Source organism: Canis lupus, chromosome 21 (assembly GCF_011100685.1).
Source record: "Canis lupus familiaris isolate Mischka breed German Shepherd chromosome 21, alternate assembly UU_Cfam_GSD_1.0, whole genome shotgun sequence".
Lineage (NCBI taxonomy): Eukaryota > Metazoa > Chordata > Mammalia > Carnivora > Canidae > Canis > Canis lupus.
Window position 1 is genome coordinate 27,098,578 of NC_049242.1, and position 26,066 is coordinate 27,124,643.

Sequence of the window (26,066 nt, forward strand, 5' to 3'; positions counted from 1 at the left end):
ACCCCCTTTTTTCCCTTTCTTTCTTTTTCTTTCTCTTTTTATTCTTTTTTCTTTTTTTCTTCCTTTTTTCTTTTTCCTTTTTCTCTTTTCTTTCCTTTCTCCTCTCTTTTTCTCCTTTTCCCAATACAACTTGTTTTTGGCCACTCTGCACTGAGCAAAATGACTAGAAGCAAAAACTCACCTCAAAAGAAAGAATGAGAAACAGTCCTCTCTCCCACAGAGTTACAAAATTTGGATTACAATTCAATGTCAGAAAGCCAATTCAGAAGCACTATTATACAGCTACTGGTGGCTCTAGAAAAAAACATAAAGGACTCAAGAGACTTCATGAAAGCAGAATTTAGATCTAATCAGGCAGAAATTAAAAATCAATTGAATGAGATGCAATCCAAACTAGAAGTCCTAACGACGAGGGTTAACGAGGTGGAAGAACGAATGAGTGACATAGAAGACAAGTTGACGGCAAAGAGGGAAACTGAGGAAAAAAGAGACAAACAAAAGACCATGACGATAGATTAAGGGAAATAAATGACAGCCTTAGGAAGAAAACCTACGTTTAATTGGGGTTCCCGAGGGTGCCGAAAGGGACAGAGGTCCAGAATATGTATTTGAACAAATCATAGCTGAAAACTTTCCTAATCTGGGAAGAGAAACAGGCATTCAGATTCAGGAAATAGAGAGATCCCCCCCTAAAATCAATAAAAACCGTTCAACACCTCGACATTTAATTGTGAAGCTTGCAAATTCCAAAGATAAGGAGAAGATCCTTAAAGCAGCAAGAGACAAGAAATCCCTGACTTTTATGGGGAGGAGTATTAGGGTAACAGCAGACCTCTCCACAGAGACCTGGCAGGCCAGAAAGGGCTGGCAGGATATATTCAGGGTCCTAAATGAGAAGAACATGCAACCAAGAATACTTTATCCAGCAAGGCTCTCATTCAAAATGGAAGGAGAGATAAAGAGCTTCCAAGACAGGCAGCAACTAAAAGAATATGTGACCTCCAAACCAGCTCTGCAAGAAATTTTAAGGGGGACTCTTAAAATTCCCCTTTAAGAAGAAGTTCAGTGGAACAGTCCACAAAAACAAAGACTGAATAGATATCATGATGACACTAAACTCATATCTCTCAATAGTAACTCTGAATGTGAACGGGCTTAATGACCCCATCAAAAGGCGCAGGGTTTCAGACTGGATAAAAAAGCAGGACCCATCTATTTGCTGTCTACAAGAGACTCATTTTAGACAGAAGGACACCTACAGCCTGAAAATAAAAGGTTGGAGAACCATTTACCATTCGAATGGTCCTCAAAAGAAAGCAGGGGTAGCCATCCTTATATCAGATAAACTAAAATTTACCCCAAAGACTGTAGTGAGAGATGAAGAGGGACACTATATCATACTTAAAGGATCTATTCAACAAGAGGACTTAACAATCCTCAATATATATGCTCCGAATGTGGGAGCTGCCAAATATATAAATCAATTATTAACCAAAGTGAAGAAATACTTAGATAATAATACACTTATACTTGGTGACTTCAATCTAGCTCTTTCTATACTCGATAGGTCTTCTAAGCACAACATCTCCAAAGAAACGAGAGCTTTAAATGATACACTGGACCAGATGGATTTCACAGATATCTACAGAACTTTACATCCAAACTCAACTGAATACACATTCTTCTCAAGCGCACATGGAACTTTCTCCAGAATAGACCACATATTGGGACACAAATCGGGTCTGAACCGATACCAAAAGATTGGGATTGTCCCCTGCATATTCTCGGACCATAATGCCTTGAAATTAGAACTAAATCACAACAAGAAGTTTGGAAGGACCTCAAACACGTGGAGGTTAAGGACCATCCTGCTAAAAGATAAAAGGGTCAACCAGGAAATTAAGGAAGAATTAAAAAGATTCATGGAAACTAATGAGAATGAAGATACAACCGTTCAAAATCTTTGGGATGCAGCAAAAGCAGTCCTAAGGGGGAAATACATCGCAATACAAGCATCCATTCAAAAACTGGAAAGAACTCAAATACAAAAGCTAACCTTACACATAAAGGAGCTAGAGAAAAAACAGCAAATAGATCCTACACCCAAGAGAAGAAGGGAGTTAATAAAGATTCAAGCAGAACTCAACGAAATCGAGACCAGAAGAACTGTGGAACAGATCAACAGAACCAGGAGTTGGTTCTTTGAAAGAATTAATAAGATAGATAAACCATTAGCCAGCCTTATTAAAAAGAAGAGAGAGAAGACTCAAATTAATAAAATCATGAATGAGAAAGGAGAGATCACTACCAACACCAAGGAAATACAAACGATTTTAAAAACATATTATGAACAGCTATACGCCAATAAATTAGGCAATCTAGAAGAAATGGACGCATTCCTGGAAAGCCACAAACTACCAAAACTGGAACAGGAAGAAATAGAAAACCTGAACAGGCCAATAACCAGGGAGGAAATTGAAGCAGTCATCAAAAACCTCCCAAGACACAAGAGTCCAGGGCCAGATGGCTTCCCAGGGGAATTTTATCAAACGTTTAAAGAAGAAATCATACCTATTCTCCTAAAGCTGTTTGGAAAGATAGAAAGAGATGGAGTACTTCCAAATTCGTTCTATGAAGCCAGCATCACCTTAATTCCAAAACCAGACAAAGACCCCACCAAAAAGGAGAATTACAGACCAATATCCCTGATGAACATGGATGCAAAAATTCTCAACAAGATACTGGCCAATAGGATCCAACAGTACATTAAGAAAATTATTCACCATGACCAAGTAGGATTTATCCCTGGGACACAAGGCTGGTTCAACACCCGTAAAAAATCAATGTGATTCATCATATCAGCAAGAGAAAAACCAAGAACCATATGATCCTCTCATTGGATGCAGAGAAAGCATTTGACAAAATACAGCATCCATTCCTGATCAAAACTCTTCAGAGTGTAGGAATAGAGGGAACATTCCTCGACATCTTAAAAGCCATCTATGAAAAGCCCACAGCAAATATCATTCTCAATGGGGAAGCACTAGGAGCCTTTCCCCTAAGATCAGGAACAAGACAGGGATGTCCACTCTCACCACTGCTGTTCAACATAGTACTGGAAGTCCTAGCCTCAGCAATCAGACAACAAAAAGACATTAAAGGCATTCAAATTGGCAAAGAAGAAGTCAAACTCTCCCTCTTCGCCGATGACATGATACTCTACATAGAAAACCCAAAAGTCTCCACCCCAAGATTGCTAGAACTCATACAGCAATTCGGTAGCGTGGCAGGATACAAAATCAATGCCCAGAAGTCAGTGGCATTTCTATACACTAACAATGAGACTGAAGAAAGAGAAATTAAGGAGTCAATCCCATTTACAATTGCACCCAAAAGCATAAGATACCTAGGAATAAACCTCACCAAAGATGTAAAGGATCTATACCCTCAAAACTATAGAACGCTTCTGAAAGAAATTGAGGAAGACACAAAGAGATGGAAAAATATTCCATGCTCATGGATTGGCAGAATTAATATTGTGAAAATGTCAATGTTACCCAGGGCAATTTACACGTTTAATGCAATCCCTATCAAAATACCATGGACTTTCTTCAGAGAGTTAGAACAAATTATTTTAAGATTTGTGTGGAATCAGAAAAGACCCCGAATAGCCAGGGGAATTTTAAAAAAGAAAACCATATCTGGGGGCATCACAATGCCAGATTTCAGGTTGTACTACAAAGCTGTGGTCATCAAGACAGTGTGGTACTGGCACAAAAACAGACACATAGATCAGTGGAACAGAATAGAGAATCCAGAAGTGGACCCTGAACTTTATGGGCAACTAATATTCGATAAAGGAGGAAAGACTATCCATTGGAAGAAAGACAGTCTCTTCAATAAATGGTGCTGGGAAAATTGGACATCCACATGCAGAAGAATGAAACTAGACCACTCTCTTTCAGCATACACAAAGATAAACTCAAAATGGATGAAAGATCTAAATGTGAGACAAGATTCCATCAAAATCCTAGAGAAGAACACAGGCAACACCCTTTTTGAACTCGGCCATAGTAACTTCTTGCAAGATACATCCACGAAGACAAAAGAAACAAAAGCAAAAATGAACTATTGGGACTTCATCAAGATAAGAAGCTTTTGCACAGCAAAGGATACAGTCAACAAAACTCAAAGACAACCTACAGAATGGGAGAAGATATTTGCAAATGACATATCAGATAAAGGGCTAGTTTCCAAGATCTATAAAGAACTTATTAAACTCAACACCAAAGAAACAAACAATCCAATCATGAAATGGGCAAAAGACATGAACAGAAATCTCACAGAGGAAGACATAGACATGGCCAACATGCATATGAGAAAATGTTCTGCATCACTTGCCATCAGGGAAATACAAATCAAAACTACAATGAGATACCACCGCACACCAGTGAGAATGGGGAAAATTAACAAGGCAGGAAACAACAAATGTTGGAGAGGATGTGGAGAAAAGGGAACCCTCTTACACTGTTGGTGGGAATGTGAACTGGTGCAGCCACTCTGGAAAACTGTGTGGAGGTTCCTCAAACAGTTAAAAATATACCTGCCCTACGACCCAGCAATTGCACTGTTGGGGATTTACCCCAAAGATACAAATGCAATGAAACGCCGGGACACCTGCACCCCGATGTTTCTAGCAGCAATGGCCACGATAGCCAAACTGTGGAAGGAGCCTCGGTGTCCAACGAAAGATGAATGGATAAAGAAGATGTGGTTTATGTATACAATGGAATATTACTCAGCTATTAGAAATGACAAATACCCACCATTTGCTTCAACGTGGATGGAACTGGAGGGTATTATGCTGAGTGAAGTAAGTCCGTCGGAGAAGGACAAACATTATATGTTCTCATTCATTTGGGGAATATAAATAATAGTGAAAGGGAATATAAGGGAAGGGAGAAGAAATGTGTGGGAAATATCAGAAAGGGAGACAGAACGTAAAGACTGCTAACTCTGGGAAACGAACTAGGGGTGGTAGAAGGGGAGGAGGGCGGGGGGTGGGAGTGAATGGGTGACGGGCACTGGGTGTTATTCTGTATGTTAGTAAATTGAACACAAATAAAAAATAAATTAAAAAAAAGAAAAAAAGAAAATTCTTATTTTTTCTTACAAAGGATTACATTGATGGCAATACCTGATAAAAATTGTACAAAAAAGGAAAACTAAAAACGAATTTCCTCGTATCGATATAAAATTCTTTTTTAAGATTTTATTTATTTATTTATTAATGACAGACACAGAGAAAGAGAGAGGCAGAGACACAGGCAGAGGGAGAAGCAGGCTCCATGCAGGGAGCTCAATGTGGGACTCGATCCTGTGTCTCCAGGATCAGGCCCTGGGTTGAAGGCTGCACTAAACCGCTGAGCCACCCGGGCTGCCCATCGATATAAAATTCTAATTAAATGATCATCAACACAGAATTCTTCTACCACATGAGTTCTTCTGCTCTTTTTATTCCTTTTCAGGCTATGTATGACAGCTTTGTTCAATAATTAATTTCACGAAGTGCTGGGTGTTCTTCCATATAATGTAGTCTATGACATTCTGAAAGTAGGGAAAAAAAGATGCCGAAAACTCTTGCTTCTATACAGAATACCTTTCCTTTATCATATTCCATTACCTTGGGTCTTTGCCTTTTGGGGAGTGCTTATTCTCCTTCTTGGAACTCTTCTGCATGGGACTGGGTACAATGAGCTGAAGGCCACCCCTTGTTTGTGGATCCACTACTGCCACTGATGCCTCAGCAGGAGCCATGGTGAATCCCCAGGAAAAGCAGTCCATCTGTCCCCATTGGCACTGTTGCAGCTTGGCTGCCTCATCTCATGTTGGGGCTACTTGCATTATCATCCCTTCTGAAATGCTTCCTGCATTTCACTGCCCGTCCATTTTTCCTACCTATATTCCACATTGCTGTTTAGATTTACATTCTCGCCTGTTCTCTGACTTATCCTGTAGAAAATGGGGACCCACAGGTTTTAGAGTTTAAACTTTTAAGCAGAGCAGACTAGTTCTCTTGCTGGTGTGAAGACTGGACCTTCTAATAGATGCTAAACCTAGTAAATTGAACTTAAACCACCCTATATCATTATTAGGAATATGCTAGGTCAGGCTGAGGAAGGCATGAAGCACCTTTTCCACTGTCAAAGGCAACAGAATGCCTCTCACCATTCACATTACTGAGAACTCTGTCTCTGATGAGGAATTGGGGAGCTGGGAGCATGTAGCATTGTCTCTTGATTTTTTGTATTTCCATATATCTCTGTATCCTTTGCCATTAAAAAAAGAGAAAAATTATAACTTGTGCCTCTTGGCATCTCTTTTTCTTTATTGGCTTCTTTCTTCTCCATCCTGCCTCACGATGATGCCTAGGCAGAAGTCATGGCCTTTAAAACATGGCCCGTTCAGCCATCTAGCTTCATTTATTTTCATTCTCTTTCAAGTACCCTGCACTCTATCTTCTCTGTTTTTTTGTCTGTTTGGAGAATATTTTGTCTTTTCCTATTTTTGTGCTAAGGTCCATGCCCTTCCCCTAGTTTGAAAAGCTTATCTTCCTTGGTCTACTTTATATTCTTTCCCTTCTCTTTTTAAATAAAACTTTATAACACAGTGACATGAGATATATTTAGCCAGTAAAGCCCACCCCAAGACCCCAGGCAGAACTAAGAAACAGTGAAAGGGACTTTAAAAGATTAAGTATTCTATAGCATGAAGAATTCTACAACAAAGTAAAATGAATTATGACTGCTAGAATTTGAATCCTGATCCTCTGGTTTACAAGCTTTATGACCTTCTATGCACTTCAGTGTCATCTATAAAATGTAGATGTGATGATGGCAGCTGCTTTAGAGGATTGTGTAAATGGAACAAGACCATCTTTCTAAGTTTTAAGAAGAGCACTTGGCACAAAGCAGGCTTTCACAAATCTAACTCATTGTGGGCCTTTTGTTTTCTTTTCAGGATTCACTCTGTATTCTCTGAGATATCCTCTGAGCACTTGAAACAAAGACTCTTCATCCACTAAGCATCTGCTTCCTTCTATAATCTGGAAAGCCCCAGAGACCAGAACACAGAGAAAAGAAAAAAAAAAAAAGAGTCTCTGGAGGAGTCGCAGTATTTGGCTGTTGGCAGAGGCTAAGGGAAGCTGGGGTGTCCAGGGGAAAAGCAGGATGATAGAGAATCTAAAGGGGAAAAGAAGACTCCAGTGGGAGGTCTTTGAAAGTGACAACATTTCTCATCGTGACTCTATGTTGTTCATCTTTGATTTTTTTGCTCTTCCTGCTCTACCTGAAGGGTACTGAATAAATCTCCTTTATTTTGAGTGAAAGAAATGTGGACACATCAGAGGAAGCTGAATAGAGAATGCAACAGGAATGTGGGTAACTGACCGTGCGTTGGGCTGATGGAGTCTCAAGGCCAGGGTCATCCTAGAAAGGAGGATGTAAGTCCTTCATCATACTGTAAAGGGCTAGCCAGGTCTGATGGGTAGTGCTGATAAGATCACCTCTTGGAAATGATGAGAGGACAGAGGGAGAAAGAGGGAACAAAGAACTTCAAAGCTGAGAAAGGAAGAAGTAAGTCTTACCTTTTGATAGAGGAGAGACAGTTTTCAGGGTCCAAAGTGAATTTTGAGAAAAGAAACTGAGCAGTAGAACGGATTTGGAGCAGGTTTATTTGGTTGTAGAGGGGAGGCATAGGATTATCATAAACACAAAGCCTCATAAATAAGGTATGCATTACTGCTTTTACCTTTAAGACAATTTCAATTTGAGTTGTGTATTTTCCACTCTTTAAATAGGAATAAAAAATCCTCACATATCCTCTGATTTAGTTATTAAAGTTGACTTGTGTAAACTTTTCTTTAGTGATTGGCTTCCATGTATTCATTTAAATGTTTGCAGGATTGAAGGAAGAGATAGATTCTGGGCTGGAAATGTCTTAGGAGAGCTTGACCAGAGCTTTCTGAATAGTGCATCTCAACAATCAGGAAGCAATTGTGTCTGTATATTGCTCTGGGTAGTGGCTATGTGGGTGTGTCCATGTGCTAACTTTATAAAAATTTATCAAGATGTATACTTGAATCTATGCATTTTACAATATGTATGTTATACTTCTTCAATAAAAAGTTAGCAAATGAGGAGCATCTGCTTCCTTCTATAATCTGGAAAGTCCCAGAGACCAGAACACAGAGAAAAGAAAAAAAAAAAAAAAAAAGAGTCTCATCTCAAATGAGGAGCAGGCAGTTATGTTAAATGTTTTAGATAGGGCAAGTAAAATAAGAAGGAAAAATCACTGGATTGGCTACACATGATTGATGGGGACCATTGTTGATCTTAGCAAGAAAATTTTCAGTAGCCATAAAAAGTGAAATAAAAGTGAAAAAAGATGACTAAACCTGTCCTTTGAAATACTAATAAAATATATAAACTTCCAACTATGCTAATTAAGGAAAAGATATATAGTAAAACCCTCAAAGGAATGAAGGGTATGACCAGCTACAAGTTGTGAGGGCTAGACAGAGGAGAGATGAGCAGGGTACCAGCTAAGGTTGCCCTCAGAAGAAAGGTGCATTTAAATAGGGCATTGTGCTAGGAGAGGAGGATCCTGGATTAGAGGTGAGTGGCGTGATAGGAGAAGGCATTCTGGTTCCTCAGGCTCTTTGGCTCTTTAAGCAATGAGTTTGTGGCATCCGGAAAAAAACATGACAATCTTAAGGATATGCTGAACTATTAATTTTTCCCATTCTTTGCTACCATTCTACTTCAAAAAGCTTCCCATTGTCTTCTCATTAGACAACGAAGATGACCTACCCAGTGGCTATACAGAGCAAAGTTCTTTTAATCTGACTATGAAGCAGAGCTCAGCACTTTATTCAATCTGTTCCATTACAAGACATTTCTATGTTTAGGGATTTTTGCTGTTGGTGGTGGTGATGATAGTTTGTCTGTTTCAATAAAGATTAGATAGCAATCATCCCAGAAACCTGGATTTTCAGAAAACTTCTGAAGACTCCCATCAAGCTGCTATTGGTGCCTGGGTGTGAAGTCAATTAGTGCTAGATTCTCCAGGGCGGGTAAATGGAAAGAGCAAATGTATGTTCTATGGTTAGGACTGGGAATCAGGTAAGTGTCTACTGCTTGGTTAATAGAGAATATGTCTACTACAGTCTGGGATTCTGGAGCCAGTACTCTCCATCAATCTGACATACCCAATTATTTAGGGATACATCCCTGATGAGAAATTAAAGGGGAAGGTAGAGATCATAAATATTTCCAGTTTATTATCTCCTATGGAAAGTGGTAATACTGTTCTCTCATGGTAAATGGTAATCTCTAAGTGGTAATATTGTTCTGCTTTTTTCCCTGAATCCATCAATCTATTTCTTTAAGGATGCTTCATTTATCTATTGTCAAGGCACTATACTGAGGACACAAAATGTGACATGTGCAATCTTAAGTTCATTGTCTCATTCAATAATTATTAAGTATCAGGAAGTGAACATACAAAGAAGACAAACTCCTCTGTTTTCTCATTCATTCTATGGAAACTGTTTGCTATGAGTACACATATCTTCCTTTTTTTTTTTAAGATTTTATTTATTTATGACAGAGAGAGAGAGGCAGAGACACAGGCAGAGGGAGAAGCAGGCTCCATGCAGGGAGCCCGACGTGGGACTCGATCTGGGGTCTCCAGGATCCGGCCCCGGGGTGGAGGCCACGCCAAACTGCTGAGCCACCGGGGCTGCCCCAAATATCTTCCTTTAATGGACCTGTGCACTCTAGCTATGGGTCACACACTTGGTATAAGGCCATGAACAAGACAACATAGTTGACCTCATACAATGAAGTCATAGGTAGAATATTAGGATTGTCAGTTAGGTCTTTCAGAGGTCAACATGGGAGATTCCATGAAAGCTCAGAAAAAAAAAAGATACCTAATTTAGTCTCAGCCTGGGATGGGGAAGGAGGAAGAGAAGACTCCAGAGAGAGGCAGGCCATGAGCTGATACTTTAATAGTAAACATAAATTAATAAGGCAAAGAATACTGAGGAATATGGAAAGTGAAACAGGATAAATTTGACAGATGTCAGTTTCCTGATCCACTGAGCTGAAAATGCCACCAGGTGTTCCTAGCACTATACAGTTGGGAATAAGTCTTATGGGATTGCATACGTTTCTTACATCATTTTGTGTGTTAACAGGAATGCAGTCTCATCTGTAATGTTGGGGATACCTTATAACCACACAATGGAAACCCCTGCCACCTTCTTCCTTGTGGGTATCCCAGGTTTGCAGTCTTCACATCTTTGGCTGGCTATTTCACTGAGTGCAACGTATATCATATCTCTGTTAGGAAACACACTCATAATGACTGTTATCTGGATGGATTTCACTCTACAAGAGCCCATGTATTGCTTTCTGTATGTTTTGGCTGCCGTTGACATTGTTATGGCCTCCTCTGTTGTACCCAAGATGGTAAGCATCTTCTTCTCAGGAGATGGCTCCATCAGCTTTAATGCTTGTTTCACTCAGATGTATTTTGTCCATGCAGCTACATCTGTGGAGACGGGGCTACTGCTAGCCATGGCTTTTGACCGCTATATAGCCATCTGTAAGCCCCTACACTACAAGAGAATTCTCACACCTAAATTGATGCTGGTAATGAGTGTGGCCATCACCATCAGAGCTGTCATATTCATGACTCCATTGAGTTGGATGTTAAGTCATCTGCCTTTTTGTGGCTCCAATGTGGTTCTCCATTCCTACTGTGAACACATAGCTGTGGCCAAGCTGGCATGTGCTGACCCCATGCCCAGTAGTCTCTACAGTGTAATTGGCTCCTCCATTATTGTGGGCTCTGATGTAGCCCTCATTGCTGCCTCTTATCACCTAATTCTCCGGGCAGTATGTGGTCTGGCCTCAAAGAATGCTCAGCTGAAAGCATTAAGCACATGTGGCTCTCATGTGGGGGTTATGGCTCTGTACTATCTACCTGGGATGGCATCAATCTATGTGGCCTGGCTAGGGAGGGATACAGTGCCTCTGCATACTCAAGTACTGTTAGCTGATTTGTATCTGATCATTCCACCCACCTTAAACCCTATCATTTATGGCCTGAGGACCAAACAAATACGGAAGCGAACATGGAACTTGCTGATGAACTGCCTCTTTGACCACTCCAAGCTGGGTTCATAAACACACATTCTATTCGAATCTTGAGCAATCAAGAGGACTCAAGGTCAAGCATTCAGAGATGCCTTAGAAATCTGTAGAGCTGGTTTGGTTTGCCTAGCACCGTAAAGAGTTCTAAGATGAAGTTGTAGTATTCATGTCGAATTTTCCAAATTCTAGCAAAATACATATTAAATGATTTTCTGATAGTATTTTAATGATTTCAATCAACTAATATCTGTATACGAGGTAAGTCTGGGCAGAGAATATAGATTTGCGGATTTTCTTTCCTTGGCTTCTGAATTTTATTTTCAACTTAGTACCTGATCCCCTGCCCCCACTCCACAGAATAAATCAATTTTTTTGTCTCCCAGCTGACACCTGGCTGCTTTTCTCAGAATTATTCATTTACTCATGTGATTATTATGGAAGGAACTATTCTTATCTAACCCTGCCTTCTGGCCCAGTGATGAATCCACTCAACTTGGGTCATGTGCTTATACCCAGACCAAAGTTCTTCTCTAGCCAAATTGGATCCCAGTTTATCTGAGGAGATATAAACTTGGGATCATTGTCTGTGACCATTTTCTAACACATGAATTTATAATGAAATCTGTTCCACAGTGAGATAACCAGATTAGCAAGATGGGATAAAGAAACAAGAGTCTCTGGTTTTCTGATTCCAGTTCATTTTGGACACCCAGGTGCATCCCTGTTATTAAGTTCTGTAAGATACCTCTATGTCCTTTTAATTTATTCCCTATTGTTAAGCTAGTTGGAGGCAGTGTACTCATAATCATCAGCCTTTTGCTTTGAAGCAATAGAAGCTAAAGCAATGTGAGTTTCATTGTGGACATCTTTCTCTTTGCTTCCATTCTGTTCTGCATAACTTAACTGTAAGGCATAAAAGAAAGGGATCAAATATAACATAGGTCTCTGTCTGGACACCACCATGGAACTGTGCTCTAGAATGGGAAAGTTAATATAAAACAGTATCAATAATGAAGCTGCAATGTCCCTATTCTTCTCTAGTTCACCAGATATGTATTTTGTACTTGCTTTTATTTTCCCTTCAGAAAATCTTAAACTGAATAACCAGTATATGTTAAAAGAAAAAATTTCAAATGTAAAAGATACATATATTACATTTGAAATTCTTAATAAAAGATAATTTCCTAATAGTGTTCTTAACAAGTTATTATATCAGAGTCTTACTATTTCCTTGCTACTACTGATGGAGGATACAATGTTAATTCATAGAGGATATTAAAGAAAATAATGAATAGAAACCACATAACACAACATCTGACATAGTCTGTGCTTAAAAATATCCCTCTCAAATTTCTAATTCCATACTTTAAAGGAGTTCTAGGCACTACTGAAAATGTATTCCTGTGTAGGTCAACATTCATGTGATAGCTGTTCAAAACAGTAGGTTAGCAACTTGGCATCCATACCTTTTGCTAGTACTAACATTATTTACCTACCTAGTATGTATTCTATTTCCAAATACAAGTGAAGTAGGAATCAGTTTCAAAAAATCTAATAGTGATGCACTGAGTTCCCAATGAGTAGGAAAAAGAAATCAAGATCGAAAGACTCCTAACTCTGGGAAACAAACTAGGGGTGGTGGAAGGGGAGGTGGGCAGGGGGTGGGGGTGACTGGGTGGCAGGCACTGAGGTGGGCACTTGACAGGATGAGCACTGGGTGTTATTCTGTATGTTGACAAATTGAACACCAATAAAAAATAAATTTATTTTTAAAAAAGAAATCAAGATCATGAGATTTGGTTAAGTGCATTTAGTAAGATTTCCATTTTGGGAAGTCACACTATCCTTTCCCTATAAGCAACCCAAATAATTGACTATGTTCATCAAATACAAGAATATTAGATGTATTAAAGAATCTGATGTAAAGTGACAAAGGCATAATTCACCCTGCACTCAAAACAGAAATTCCTTCCCAGTATTTCCCTCAGAAATCTGCTCTGCTTTGTGTTTCATTTACACTGGTATTCCCTGAAACTAGCTGGGACCCACTGTTAGCACTCAGATATTGAATTACATACTTCCAAAGTAAACTAGTTTCCTGCCATGGCTATCCCAAGACAGAAAATCCTGTGCCTCTCCCAATAGATCAGATACCACCCCAGTCCTATTACACTAAGTAATATATCCCAGAGTCTGGGACTCACACAGATTCTGTGTTTGGATTTTAGATTAAAATCAATTTTGTTTGAAAAATGGGAGACTGTATTTCCTATGGAGAGTCCAAGAATTTTCCCTGTCTCTCTGCAGGACTATTTATTTTCTCCTTTCACAGTCTTTCACCTCACAGCTCAGGCATTGCACACCTTGTTTTTCTGCTAGTGAAATAAGGATGGGCAAAGCTCATCCCTGCCTTGTAGTAAGTGATCTCACCAAGATGGAGGAGATACCCTAAGTATTCCAGGGAGTGGTGCAGACATTCTACCCTCTGCATGACCACCTGCTTCCTCCCTTTCTGGAACACTTTTGTAATTACCCATTGAATCAGTATTTTATTTTTATTTTTTAAAGATTTTATTTATTTATCCATGAGACACACACACACACACACACACACACACACACACAGAGGCAGACACAGGCAGAGGGAGAAGCAGGTTTCACGCTTGTGGGACTCGATCCCGGGTTTCCAGGATCACGCCCTGGGGCTGAAGGCAGGTGCTAAACAGCTGAGCCACCCGGGCTGCCCCTGAATCATTTTTTTTAAACAAAAATATAATTAAGTACCATCCAGTTGTTCATGTCCCTATGAGACAAGAAGAGCTTATTTTTGTTTTGATTCTAGGCATGAGAATGAAAGGTCCCTCACTTAAATATTTATACACACCAGACAAATAAGATTCTTAAAAAGGAAGTATAAGCAACTATTCTAGAGAAACAGATTTCATATACTTAAGAACTTCAAGATTGTTGCCTGGTCCTAAAAATCAGGCAATATGAAATAAACAGTGTTTAACCTTGTACTTCTCACAAGTAATCATAGCACCATCAGCTTATAAATGTAAAACAAAAACAAAAACAAAAAACCCTCCCCAAAAACCTAATAATCCTTTTTCTAAGAGATTCCAGGATTTGTCCTAGTAAAACCATACTAAACACTGATTTGGTCCCTAGCCTCTTCCGCTAAGTGTCCATGGACATAACTGGGAGAACTTCATAAAAGTTGGATTTCTCAGGGCACCTGGGTGGCTCAGTGGTTGAGTGTCTGCCTTTGGCTCAGGTCATCATCCCAGGGTCCTGGGATTTAGTCTCACATCAGGTTCCCCATAGGTAGCCTACTTCTCCCTCTGCCTATGTGTCTGCCTCTCTCTGAGCATCTCTCATGAATAAATAAAATCTTAAAAAAATCGATTTCTCAAGTCTATAAATAATTCCCCAGGGTGTCTCCCCATACAGAGTGGTCCTTTTAATGTAGGTTAGCTCAGCTCAACCTTTTGCCAAGACCAGGTCTGTGACTTACCAGTTCATTCTTCTTGAAGCAGAAAATGGAAACTTCTCCCCCTTTGTTAATGCTTCTCCCCCTTTGTTAATGCAACTTGGAAGGATGGTGGGCAGAATGAATTTATTTCTTCATTTTAGCCTGTTTTATTTCCTCCAAAGATGAACAACCAATACAATTAAAGTAGAAAGACAATTTCTGCTATTCTTTATTACAGGAATTACTTTGCTTCTGCCTGTAGCTGACCTAGTATCTATTTTGCTGCTCAATCCTGACTCCACAGTCACTACCTTCAAGCTTAAACCACATCAGAAGTTGTGTTCCACAGCATCATGGTGACAACACGTGATGTACCCATCATAGCCCCTCGCAACAGGCAAGGCCACTGGTTTCCACATGTTTGCCTTGCAATTTGTCTCCAGGCACAAGCATTCTGACGTCATACTCTTAAATCCTGTAATGAATTATTTTTGGCACACATAACTGTCACTCTTAAGGCCAACAGCCCAGATATAGTTTTAATTCCCTTTCATTATAACGTATGGCTCCTAAGCTGGATTTTTGTGTCTTGTTCTTCTTCTGTCATAGATTTAGAAGAGAGAAAGGCAGAATATTATATAGATACCAGAGCCATGAAGATTTCCTTGGTGACAAAAAGATCCAAAGTTTAGTCCAACTAGCTTGTGGATGAGCCTTCTTTCCAGTGCATCTGTTTTACATTTTCCTTTTTATTATTTCCATTATCTAGCCTGATGTCACAGTCCTCATTCTAATCTAAACACAGACACATATAACAGTTGTACAACATATCACTGTGGCCCAGAGCCTACCACTGGCATGGGCACCTTTCTCTCTAAATGGCTGAGACTGTCCGCAGAAGTTCTAAGAAACAAAGGCACTGCTCTAAATATGCTAGCTCTAAGGTGAGGCAGGAAGGCTACCGCAGGTGAAATCCACAGCCTACCTTCCTTCATCCCTGAGAAAGGGACAAAAGTACAGGATGGATCTGAGATCTTCACAATAATCCTGTGAGGTAGGAGAGTCTGCAATTACTATACCAATTTTCCCACTGAGGACACCTAAAACCCTTCCAGCATGTGGGATGTTTCAGACCCAACCACAATGAATGATACGCAGACAGGGGACCTGAGAAGCAAGTTTGTCCATCCTGTTTCATTTGAATCTTCTTTCAACAGTTTTGTGAGAAGTAACTTACTGCACTAAGGCCACCTCAGTTTCTTCATCCGTAAAATGAACACAACAATAAGACTCATGGGTTTTCTGATCCTGACACTTGGAGAAAAGGGCAAGCCAGAACACAGGTTTCTTAAGAGTCTGAGAGAGAGTGATTTTACCAGCTTCTGTTCAGAGAGAAGATGCACACTGAGGTGGCCTGGGCAATGTTGCAAGGCATTTCTCTAGTTAAGGGGATCAGAGTTGGGTTCAAAAAGGGTTGCTCAATAGCAGCAAACCTCAGGCAGAGCATCCTTTATTGGTATCAGGACAGCAGCCAGCTCTGGACATGAACAGTTCTATCTTTTGGCTTTTTGGTAAGCCTTATGCAAAGGGTCTCCTGTAGGCTGGATCTACTTCAATCGTCCTGACTGACTTCATCATGGCACCCAACAAGGACTGGGCTTAGAGGAGCATGAGCTACAGAAATGACAGAGTCCTGACTCTTACACCAACATGTTATCTTACCACTGCTCTGATCCTCGCTCTCAGCCCCATTGTGCTTCCCTCCCAGGGATGCCATGCTCATCTGACTGAGCCTCAGCTTTTTCACTTGAGTAATTTAGTGAGAGATCTTGGCCCAGTAGCAGTAGACTATGGGGTCAGGCAGAGGACACCCTGAATCCTAGACTCAGCTCAGTTCAAGGGGATCCTTATTGGTGGCAGGGCCCTCCAAGGCCCTAGTGGGCCAGGCAAAACTTTCACGGCCTCTAGCTAGGATGGTGTCCCTCTTAGTCCTCCCCATCCAAGGGGCAGATGGCCAGAGGAGCCGTGTTGTTTTCTCCAATGCTGTAGCAAGGACTAAAGTAGGGCAGGAGACGTCCAGGGAAGGGATAGTGAGGGAAAGTGAAAATGTGGGAGCCGTTGTCAGTCACATTGTAGAAGGAGATATCATGGGCCTCATAATCCAAGAAGACCCCCACCCGGCGGGGAGGGACTGGCAAGGACAGGAGAGGGTATTCATCGGTGCCTGCTCGGTACTCCTTTCCCTTCCGCAGCCTGATCACCCAGAATCCGTAGTGGGGAGATAAATAGACCACCTCCTTCCGGTCTACATTTTCCTTACACACTCCCAGGCCCCATTCTGACCTGTCTCCCACTTCCACCTCCCAGTAGTGCCGGCCTGAGGAGATGCACTGGCTTCCCAGGACGATATTGTAGCGGTAAAATCTCTCAGGATTGTCTGGTAGATTCTGCTTGGTGTCTCCATAGTGCACACATTTTCTGTCCTCAGACACAACGAGGCGAGAATAGGCGGTGTCTGGATCCAGGCGCACATCAGCTAGGGAAAAAGACCCCGGTTGGTGATACTGACACACAGCAGAGGGCATGGGTGTGTCTTTCTGGTAAACACAGCCACAGGTTTCTCACAGATGAGCAGGACTAGGGAAAGCTGGGGCATCTAAAGGGCACTGAACCATTTTCATTCTCTAGAAGAGGTCCCTCTCACTGCCCACCATAACCTTTCCTAGCTTTCATTACCTGCATATGTCTTCAAAATCTCTCTTAGCCCCAGCACTCGGCAGTCTGTCTTCAGCTCCAGGGAGATTGTTTCTGGCCTCTGCAGACTCCAAGACTTGCTCCTGGCAGAGAAGGGGTAACGTCTTGGGGCCAGAAGTCCTGGTTCTGCCACATGGACCTTCCCTTACTATAGGAATGTCAAGGTTGGCCAGAGAGATAGTTAATGGGGTACCCATCCCTAGCAACACCAGGTAAAGCAGAGATGTGATGACCATCTGACTGTGCCTGAATGGTGTGTGGCACAGTGAGAATACTCACATTCCTGTGCTGGGGGGAGAGTTAGATGTGCATTTGGCAATGGGAGAGGAAATAGTGTGCCACAAAGAAGGCAGGCCATACTCAGCTAGAGCAGGAATGGAAATACCTGTGGCCTTTTTTTCCCTTTCTTGGGCAATCTACTTGAGACTGCACGTTTTATAACTTTACCTGAAATTTTTATGAGTGATACTTGCAATGAATTTGACCAAATACAAAGAAGGAAAAAGATTCATGAACACAGCATCTTTAGCAAATACAATGAAAGATGATGCTTATCCATCAGTAGCCACTCTTCTGTGCATACTGGGTTTATGTTCCCTCCCCATTTCTGCCTCTGGTCAGGCCCCACTATTCCTTATAGGGGTGCGTAGGGGCTATAAGGATGGGAACATACCTGTTTAAGACTTCCTCAATACCCTGGAAGGAGAACAACAACAAAAAGCAGCACATGAGTATTTACCATTCGTCAGAGGGACCAGACAACACTGAGCTCTGGGAAGGTGTTTCTCTGAGGGAAAGAGAGGCACAGAGCAAGGCTGGACTGCTTGACTTCAGGCTTCAGCCTGACTCCCAGGCCAGAGGGGAGGGACTGGTCTTATGCCAGAGCTGCCCGAGTGCCATCTCGTCTACATAAGGCTACAAAAGGCCATGCCAAGGATAGAGCAGAGAGAGCAGGGGGCAGTATATGGGACCATTATCTGGTGGGCAGAGTGCTGACAGACCCCACCAAAGACTAGCTAATCCTCTCCTGAAGTCCCATACCATCTTCAGCTCTCATCCAAGAGTTCTCAGAAAAACACACCATCTACCTGTAGCATCCAGTGGATAGGCCTCTGAGATCTCTCTTCCAGCTCTGCAATCATCTTCCACAGCGCCTGTCTCTGCTGGATGAGCTCATTGTGATTCTGCTCTAGTTTCTGCATGGTCTCCCCCTCTTCCTGCTCCAGGCTGGCCAGAGCTGCAGCTGCTTCTACTTCCAGTTGCCGACCTGGTGGCTGTTTTTTCTTTAGTAATCTCCGGTATTTCTCAAACTCCCATGTAATACTCTGCTTTCGGATTTCTACCTGTATCTGTAGAGCCAGGGCCAGAAATCAGCACTGACACTGTACTTGTAAGAGCCACCCAGGACTGAGTACACTGGCACTTGCTTACACACACACACTCTGGAATGTTTTGGTACCAATCGTGTATCCAGCACCACAGAAGCCAAGAAAAAGATACTGTTTTGCCTACCTCTGTTCCCAGAGCTCCAGTACATACTTCTGGGTCCCTATCACTACTCTTAATGACCCTAGTAAGGCCCAGGATAGTATCTTGGTACTATATGCTCTAGATTATTTTCTATTTTCAGAATCATATATTCTATTGTTAGAACAATGACCAGAAGGATGACACGTAAGCCTCTAAGGCAATGTAACTTAACTACACTGTGAGTTTTGTTCCTTACTGATATCATATCAATTCAATATGCTTAATTAGACTGGCTCTATGTTATCCTCTATGGATCAAAGTCTGATGGTTTGGCAATTATGGTCCTGAAATTTATTACAGAGTTGATTTTCCAATATTTTAATAACTTAACTTTTAGTAAAAATGATCCACCTGGGGAAAGTGAAACAGAAACCACGTTTTACTAAGCATTACCTAAGTGTTACCACTGTGAGCTAATGTATACCTGAATCACATAGTTCTCCTTTCTCATATATGAGGACATAAACCTAGAGGTTATCCCTTTATCATTAAAAAGCAGCTGGAACTGAGAGGGCACATAGCTTCCTAAGGCCATGCACTTGATAGAGAATACTGGCTGGAGAACCTTGGGCTCTCTGACTTCAACACCATATTCTCTCTTACAGAGACAAAGAAGAGGAAGCTACCACAGGCCAGCTCCAGGAGAACACAGGGACCATATAGCCTCCCTCCCCCAGGTGGCAACCTGCCTTCCAGTTGGCAGTTCGTTTCCTCTCATCAACTTCCAGCTTCCAGGCCTCATCTTGCTCTTTCCTCAGATGTTCCAGAGCCTCGTGGAGTTTCCACTGAAAGAAATAAACACCTTGTGAGGACATTTTAGTCAGCCCAGGTTGATGATGAGGCTTCCTAGTGTTGGCAGGCGATGGGAAAACAAGTGTCCCTTGGGCAATGGGTCAGAATGAATGCTGGAAGAAAAAGGAGTGCCACAGAGGAGAGTGATTTCTGCCCAGATGACATCCAGGGCGGCTCTCCACAATCATTTCAACTTCCACAGTTTCTAAGTTTCTGTAAAGTAGAAGAAAAGGTCCATTTCCAATCTTAGATATTCCCATCCATGTTTATTATTATTATTTTTTAAAGATTTTATTTATTTATTAATAGACACACGGCGGGGAGAGGGAGGGAGGGAAAGAGAAAGAGAGAGAGAGAGAGAGAGAGAGAGGCAGAGACACAGGCAGAGGCAGAAGCAAGCTCCATGCAGGGAGCCTGACATGGGACTTGATCCCTGGTCTCCAGGATCAGGCCCTGGGCTGAAGGTGGCACTAAACCGCTGAGCCACCTGGGCTGCCCCTCCACATTTATTTTTATCCTTACCTGCCCTGTTATCTCATGGCCTCTTATACCTTGTTATTCAAAGTGTGGTCCAAGTGAGTGAACAGCATCCATATTACCAGAGAGCTTGCTAGAAATGCAGAACCCCAGCCTACCCTAGACCTACTGAATGAGAGCCTGAACTTAGCGAGACCCTCCAGTGGTCCACACAAGTATTAAAGAAGCACTATCCTAGAATACTACAAGAGTTTATTGCTGGAAAGCATAAAGTGTTCTGATAAAAATATTAACTATTTCATTAAAGAATTACCAGGTGCCACACGTAGCTTTAGCACTAAACTACTACATTTAGTGCTCACAATCCCTTGAGTATTATCCCTATCTTATAGATAAGGAAACTGAGGCTTAGTGAGTGAACTACCCAGTCATTCAGCTAGTTAATGGTTGGACTGGGATTTAACCCAGCTCTCTAACTGCTAAACCTATATTTCACTGCCTCCCTATTTTAAAACTTGAAATAAAATAAGTAAATACATCTAAATTTTTAAACATTACTCTTGCATAGGAAAACACCTAATTCAAAGAATTTGTCTTACACTGTGACCTTCTATTCTCAACTTTGAGAAAGAGAATTAAGACCAGTAAGTACTAGATCAGGGGATCACGGAATCACTGGGATAATGAATCTGATAAAGATATTCAGTATGGACATCTGAGAAAAGAGCAAGCTGGAAGCTGATGAGAGTAGCATGAACTCATCCATGGCACTAAGAACCCCAGCTAAACCAAGTTGGTTTCCTTCAAATTCTCAATATGGAAAGCATGTTTGGATTATACATTAAGCCATCCTGGGATCAGGGAAGGGGTGTGAAGTGGGAAAGAAGGAAATGCAAGGAGAGGTGTGGCTCACTGCATCAGGTCCCCAGGATCTGTGGGTATGAGGAGCCAAAGGAATCAGCTCTCATTTATAGTCCCTGGGATTCCTGGTCAAGTCCTTGATTTAGAGATAGCCAAGAACGGGGCAGGGGAGAGACTGGGGTGGCTGGCCTCCATCTCCCACCTTATATTCCCAGGTGACATCCTCCATGGGCACAACACTGTGGGCCTCATGCTCAGAGGACTGGCTGCAGGTCTCACAGATGATCAGGCCATCCTCTTTGCAGAACATCTTCAGCTGTTCCCCGTGGAGCTCACACACATCGCCCTTCAGCCCCATTCCTGGATGTAGCCCCAGCAGATGAACTTTTTCTACAACATTGGCCAACTGCCAATTAGGCCGCAGGTTCCTTGGCTGGACAGGAGCCCGGCAGAGGGGACAGGTATAACCCCAGTTCTGGGATTCTCCTGGGACCTCCCATAGTCCAGAGAGACAGCTGTGGCAGAAGCTGTGGCCACAGTCGATGCTCACAGGCTCCCTTAGAAAGGTCATGCAGATGGGACAGGCCACTTCTTCCACAATGGCTTCCACCAATGCTGCAGGATCCATGGCTCCTTCTTACTCCTTCCTCAAAACATGAATAAAGCCAGGCAGAAGTAGTCAAGGCTGAGAAGAAAACAAAAACAAAAACAAGTAAGATAAAAATGTTCTTCTGTTGAAGAGCAAAGGAATAATTAGTGACTGAAAAAAGCAACTTTCTCCTTTGGATCTTTTACTGACTCTGTTTAATATATGTGTTGGGGATACATGGGTGGCTCAGTGGTTGAGCATCTACCTTTGGCTCAGGTCATGATCTCTGGGTCCTAAGATTGAGTCCTGTATGGGGCTCCCTGTGGGGAGCCTGCCTCTCCCTCTCCCTATGTCTCTGCCTGTCTCCCTGTATCTCTTATGAATAAATAAATAAAATCTTAAAAAAAAAAAAGAACTTCAGTTGGGAAGGCCAGCACTTATGTATATATATTTTAAAGATTTTGTTTATTTATTCATGAGAGACATAGGGAGAGAGAGGCAGGCTCCCCACAGGGAGCCTCATACAGGACTCAATCCTAGGACCCAGGGATCATGACCTGAGCCAAAGGTATCCGTTCAACCACTGAGCCACCCAGGTGGCCCCCCAGCTGAAGTTCTGACTGGGTCATATTATTCATACCATTGTAGAGACATCTGGGGATGCTTACATGAGTGGATATTAGGAGTTTTCAGTTTTCATCAACTAGGTTATCTCTGACTGTCCTGAGTTTGCTTACCAGACCATTCCCATGCTACTTTAATCACACTCTCCAAATCAGCATTATTTCTCTTGAGCTTGGGAAACGTCTCACAAAATGTGGTGCTTCAGTATCCAAAATAAGGCCAGGAATACCCCTAGCATTACTCTCTAGTATGCTTATATGTTTATATACTTTAAGGTTCAGAAAAGGTAATATGCCAGAAGTCCATTGCTCATATGCTGTTTGTTTTCTTGTGCTGCACACTTAAGTATATAGTATAAGGGAACTAGCAATACTTCCTCCACATGCTCTAAACCCCTGCCCATTTCCTGGCACTAACATTCACTAAGATGCCAAGACACTCTCCTCAGCCTTCAGTGATATATTCAAAAGCAGAGATGAAATAACACCCATTGGAAAATAAAAACACAGGTCAACTGATCACAGTCAAACCCACATTGATGAAGTCATTACCCCAGCAAGAAACCTGAGATTTTTGCCAGGGACAGACATAATGTGGAACTTGAATGATCAATAGCAGACTCTTGGCTCAGTAGACAATATTTCTTTGTTCACTTTCCAAGTTTGTGTTAAATTGCTAGAATCTATAAAGGGAAGAGCCATATTGGTCTTGGTCACAGAGGCATCCTCTGCACCTAAACAGCGTGCCTGCCACGCTGTTGTTGTCGAGTATCTGTTGAATGAATAAACCACCTAAACATAGGAGATAGCTTCTAGACCCAAAATGCTTTTAAAACTTGTTAGGTAACTGACAGCATATTATACAGTAATAACAACAATAGCAAAGATTCCTTAAGCGCTTACATTGTGCAGCAGGCACTATTCTGCGGCCTTAATACAGATTAACTCAGTTTATTTCACAACCCTCAATGGAAACCATTATTGTATTGTTTTCATTTTACAGATTCTTGGTCCTGGGCTTTACCCTTGTATCTTGGGCAAATTACTTAACCTCTCTAGCTTCAAGGTAGAATAAAAATTCAAGAGAGAGAAATCACTGTAATTTAGGGTAATCCAATAGGCTTCCTGAAGAAACTGGAGTAGTATGAAGATTTTGCAAGGCTCTGTTACAGGCCAGCAGCAGGTCATTCCTTCTCACTGACCTATCCCCTGATTTTCCACCTCTCACTATCACTGCCAAACTGTGGGATCCAGTGTCCTAAAAAGTAGTTTTGTGAAATGCCTAACCTACTGAGGGCCTCACCTGGTTCCTCGCCATCAGTCCAATAGGGAAGCTCTCTCTCTTCAACCCTAAAACAGCAACTGTGCCCAGTTAAGCAAGGAGAGAAACTTCCCCACTTTCTTGCAGACCCCACGGCCATTTATTCTACTCCAACCGGGTTCCTGCTGTTTTCACAGGTTGAAATGACTTCTCCGTGATCCTGCTCTTTAAAGTTTTTTTTTTTTTTTTTTTTTAATTTTTATTTATTTATGATAGTCACAGAGAGAGAGAGAGGCAGAGACATAGGCAGAGGGAGAAGCAGGCTCCATGCACCGGGAGCCCGATGTGGGACTCGATCCCGGGTCTCCAGGATCGCGCCCTGGGCCAAAGGCAGGCGCCAAACCGCTGCGCCACCCAGGGATCCCCCGTGATCCTGCTCTTAACATCATTTGAGGCACACACGTTTATTATCTCACTTCCCACTCTGGAAGCTTCATGATAAGGCTATTCTCTTACTTTGTTCACTACTATATCCCTAACATCAAGAAGAAGGGTTCCTTTAGCATTTTTTTTTTTGAATATGAAAGAATTAAGCATAAACGTTGAGATCTGATAGTAGGTTAGTACAGCAGGGCACCAAGAGCTACCACATAAAGTCGACATGAGAGAAGTTGATATCCGTGATTTAAAGCTACAAACATCAGTAAGGGAATGTGACTAGAAACCGAAAACTGCGAAGACGGTGATAGTAGGGAGGTGAGGTAAAGAAACATTAAAATGATAAATCAGGAAATGCAGCAAAAGCGTATTTTTAGGTTTCTGAGGCAAAGATTTAAACATGAAAAAGTTCAAAGTGGTGGCCTCTGCAAGAAGAACTTAGGGGCTGGTAGCTACTATTGCTATTCCATATAAGACCAGCTTTATTGATTTACTATTATTATACATAAATTACTTTGACAAAACCGTAATTATTAAACGTTTAATTGCTTCGATCTTGCCTTTGCCAGGGTGGGGGGCTCGTCTGGAAAAGACATCTGACGCAGGAGACGGCGTGGGGAAAAGCCTCGAGAGGAGAGACCGCCGCGGAGAGAGGGGCGAGGGAGGCGGTGGCCCCGGGGGTTCGGGGCGCGGGGGGATGGTAACCTCCCCGCCACACGACGGGGAGCAGAAGAGAGTGAGCCTGCACGACCTCCGACTTCAGAACGCACTTCCCGCCTCAGCGGCGGAAACCGAAAGTGGGGACGCCGGGTTCCCACAGCCGAGCGCCCCGGCGGCCTAGACGCCCGGCCAAAACCCCGCAGCGCTTACCGTCTGACGGAAGGCGAGGGCTCCCCACGGCCGGCTCTTCCGCCTCTCCCTCAGGCCTCCCAGGCCTCGCCCACATGACCGGAGCCAATGAGCAGCGGGCAGGGCGGGGCACTGGCCTCGCCCGCCGGCGTCTTTGAGGGAGCAGCCAATCACAGACAGGGATCAAGACAACCCTAGCCAATCGGAGATTGGCTCTCGGCGTGCCAATACCTTTTCTCTGCTACGTGGGTTTTTCTGGCTCCTTCTGCGGCTCGGAGTCACTTAAGCTGTGAAGGGTCCCGGGACTTAGTCCCACGACAGACGGAAGCGTTTCGGCTCCCCGATGAGCGCTCGAGCCCTGCATTAGGAGAGGCCCTGCTGACTCTTGACCCAAGGGACGCCCTCGGTCTCAGGCTTCCGCTCTGGCTGTCTAAAGACTCTGCAGAGCGAGCCTTGTTCCTTCCAGGGAATAGCCCCGGACCTAATGCTGTTCCTTTGACAGTTTTCTGTGTTAAACTCAGCAGCCTGTGAGGTCAGTCGCGTTTGGTTCTGTGTCCCAGTGTAGCCGCGGGCCTGGGCACACATGCAGTTTCTGTAAGATGAGTGACCTCTCGGCTTCAGGCTGCACGTACTGGGTTCTTAGGGAAAAAACTCCCCTGCATTTTCCTGGCAAGCTCTTATCCTTTAATACTTAAGCAGGCAGCTTCTCATCACTTATTGCCACAATCCACTTTAAAATTAGAAACAGAAGGGGTCCCTGGGTGCCTCAGCGGTTTAGCGCCTACCTTCAGCCCAGGGCGTGATCCTGGGGACCTGGGATCGAGTCCCACATCGGGCTCCCTGCATGGGGCCTGCTTCTCCCTCTGCCTGCATCTCTGCCTCTGTGTCTCTCATGAATAAATAAATAAAAATCTTTAAAAAAAATTAGAAACAGTGCACTTTTCCTGAAGAGCACAGGGTGTTGTATGGAAGGGTTGAATCACTATGTTGTGCACTTGAAATAATAACACTGTTAACTAGCTGGAAGTAAAAAACTTTTCAAAAAGGTTAGAAACAGATCCTGAGATATGATAGAGTGGAAGTGGACTGCCTGGTCACAAACTGTCATTAAATACGTATTTTTAAATTTTTAAATGACTGGTACCCCTCCCTAGCCTAAAGACATACGCTTAGTCTTGTGCACACACAAACTGCT

At 42.5% G+C, this 26,066-nt stretch overlaps 2 protein-coding genes and 1 long non-coding RNA gene across 8 annotated transcripts in view; 2 read left to right on the forward strand and 1 right to left on the reverse strand.

Annotated features, from left to right (window-relative positions):
- The first annotated feature begins 10,280 nt into the window (after positions 1-10,280).
- Positions 10,281-11,255, forward strand: OR52I1 (olfactory receptor family 52 subfamily I member 1). Its single transcript, NM_001388951.1, has one exon. It carries the CDS (start codon positions 10,281-10,283, stop codon positions 11,253-11,255), a length of 975 nt encoding a protein of 324 aa, NP_001375880.1.
- Positions 11,256-14,824: 3,569 nt separating this feature from the next.
- TRIM68 (tripartite motif containing 68) lies at positions 14,825-25,007 on the reverse strand. Of its 5 annotated transcripts, XM_038568840.1 has the most exons (8): positions 24,893-25,007; positions 21,314-21,796; positions 19,671-19,766; positions 18,540-18,800; positions 18,125-18,147; positions 17,434-17,534; positions 17,041-17,233; positions 14,825-15,744 (listed from the first exon to the last, which is right to left on the reverse strand). In XM_038568840.1, exons 2-8 carry the CDS (start codon positions 21,737-21,739, stop codon positions 15,528-15,530), a joined length of 1,317 nt encoding a protein of 438 aa, XP_038424768.1. In that variant the 5' UTR covers positions 21,740-21,796; positions 24,893-25,007; the 3' UTR covers positions 14,825-15,527. The 5 variants fall into 5 exon arrangements, with proteins under 5 accessions (XP_038424768.1, XP_038424765.1, XP_038424767.1 ...); XM_038568837.1 differs by lacking the exon at positions 14,825-15,744 and having other exon boundaries at positions 16,192-17,233; XM_038568839.1 differs by lacking the exons at positions 14,825-15,744; positions 24,893-25,007 and adding an exon at positions 24,583-24,871 and having other exon boundaries at positions 16,192-17,233.
- Positions 25,008-25,102: 95 nt separating this feature from the next.
- Positions 25,103-26,066, forward strand: part of LOC111091538 — a 91,840-nt gene continuing 90,876 nt past the window's right edge. For both annotated transcript variants that reach the window (XR_005375693.1, XR_005375694.1), the window contains exon 1: positions 25,103-25,403. This is a non-coding gene — a long non-coding RNA (uncharacterized LOC111091538). The remainder of the gene's footprint in view (positions 25,404-26,066) is intronic.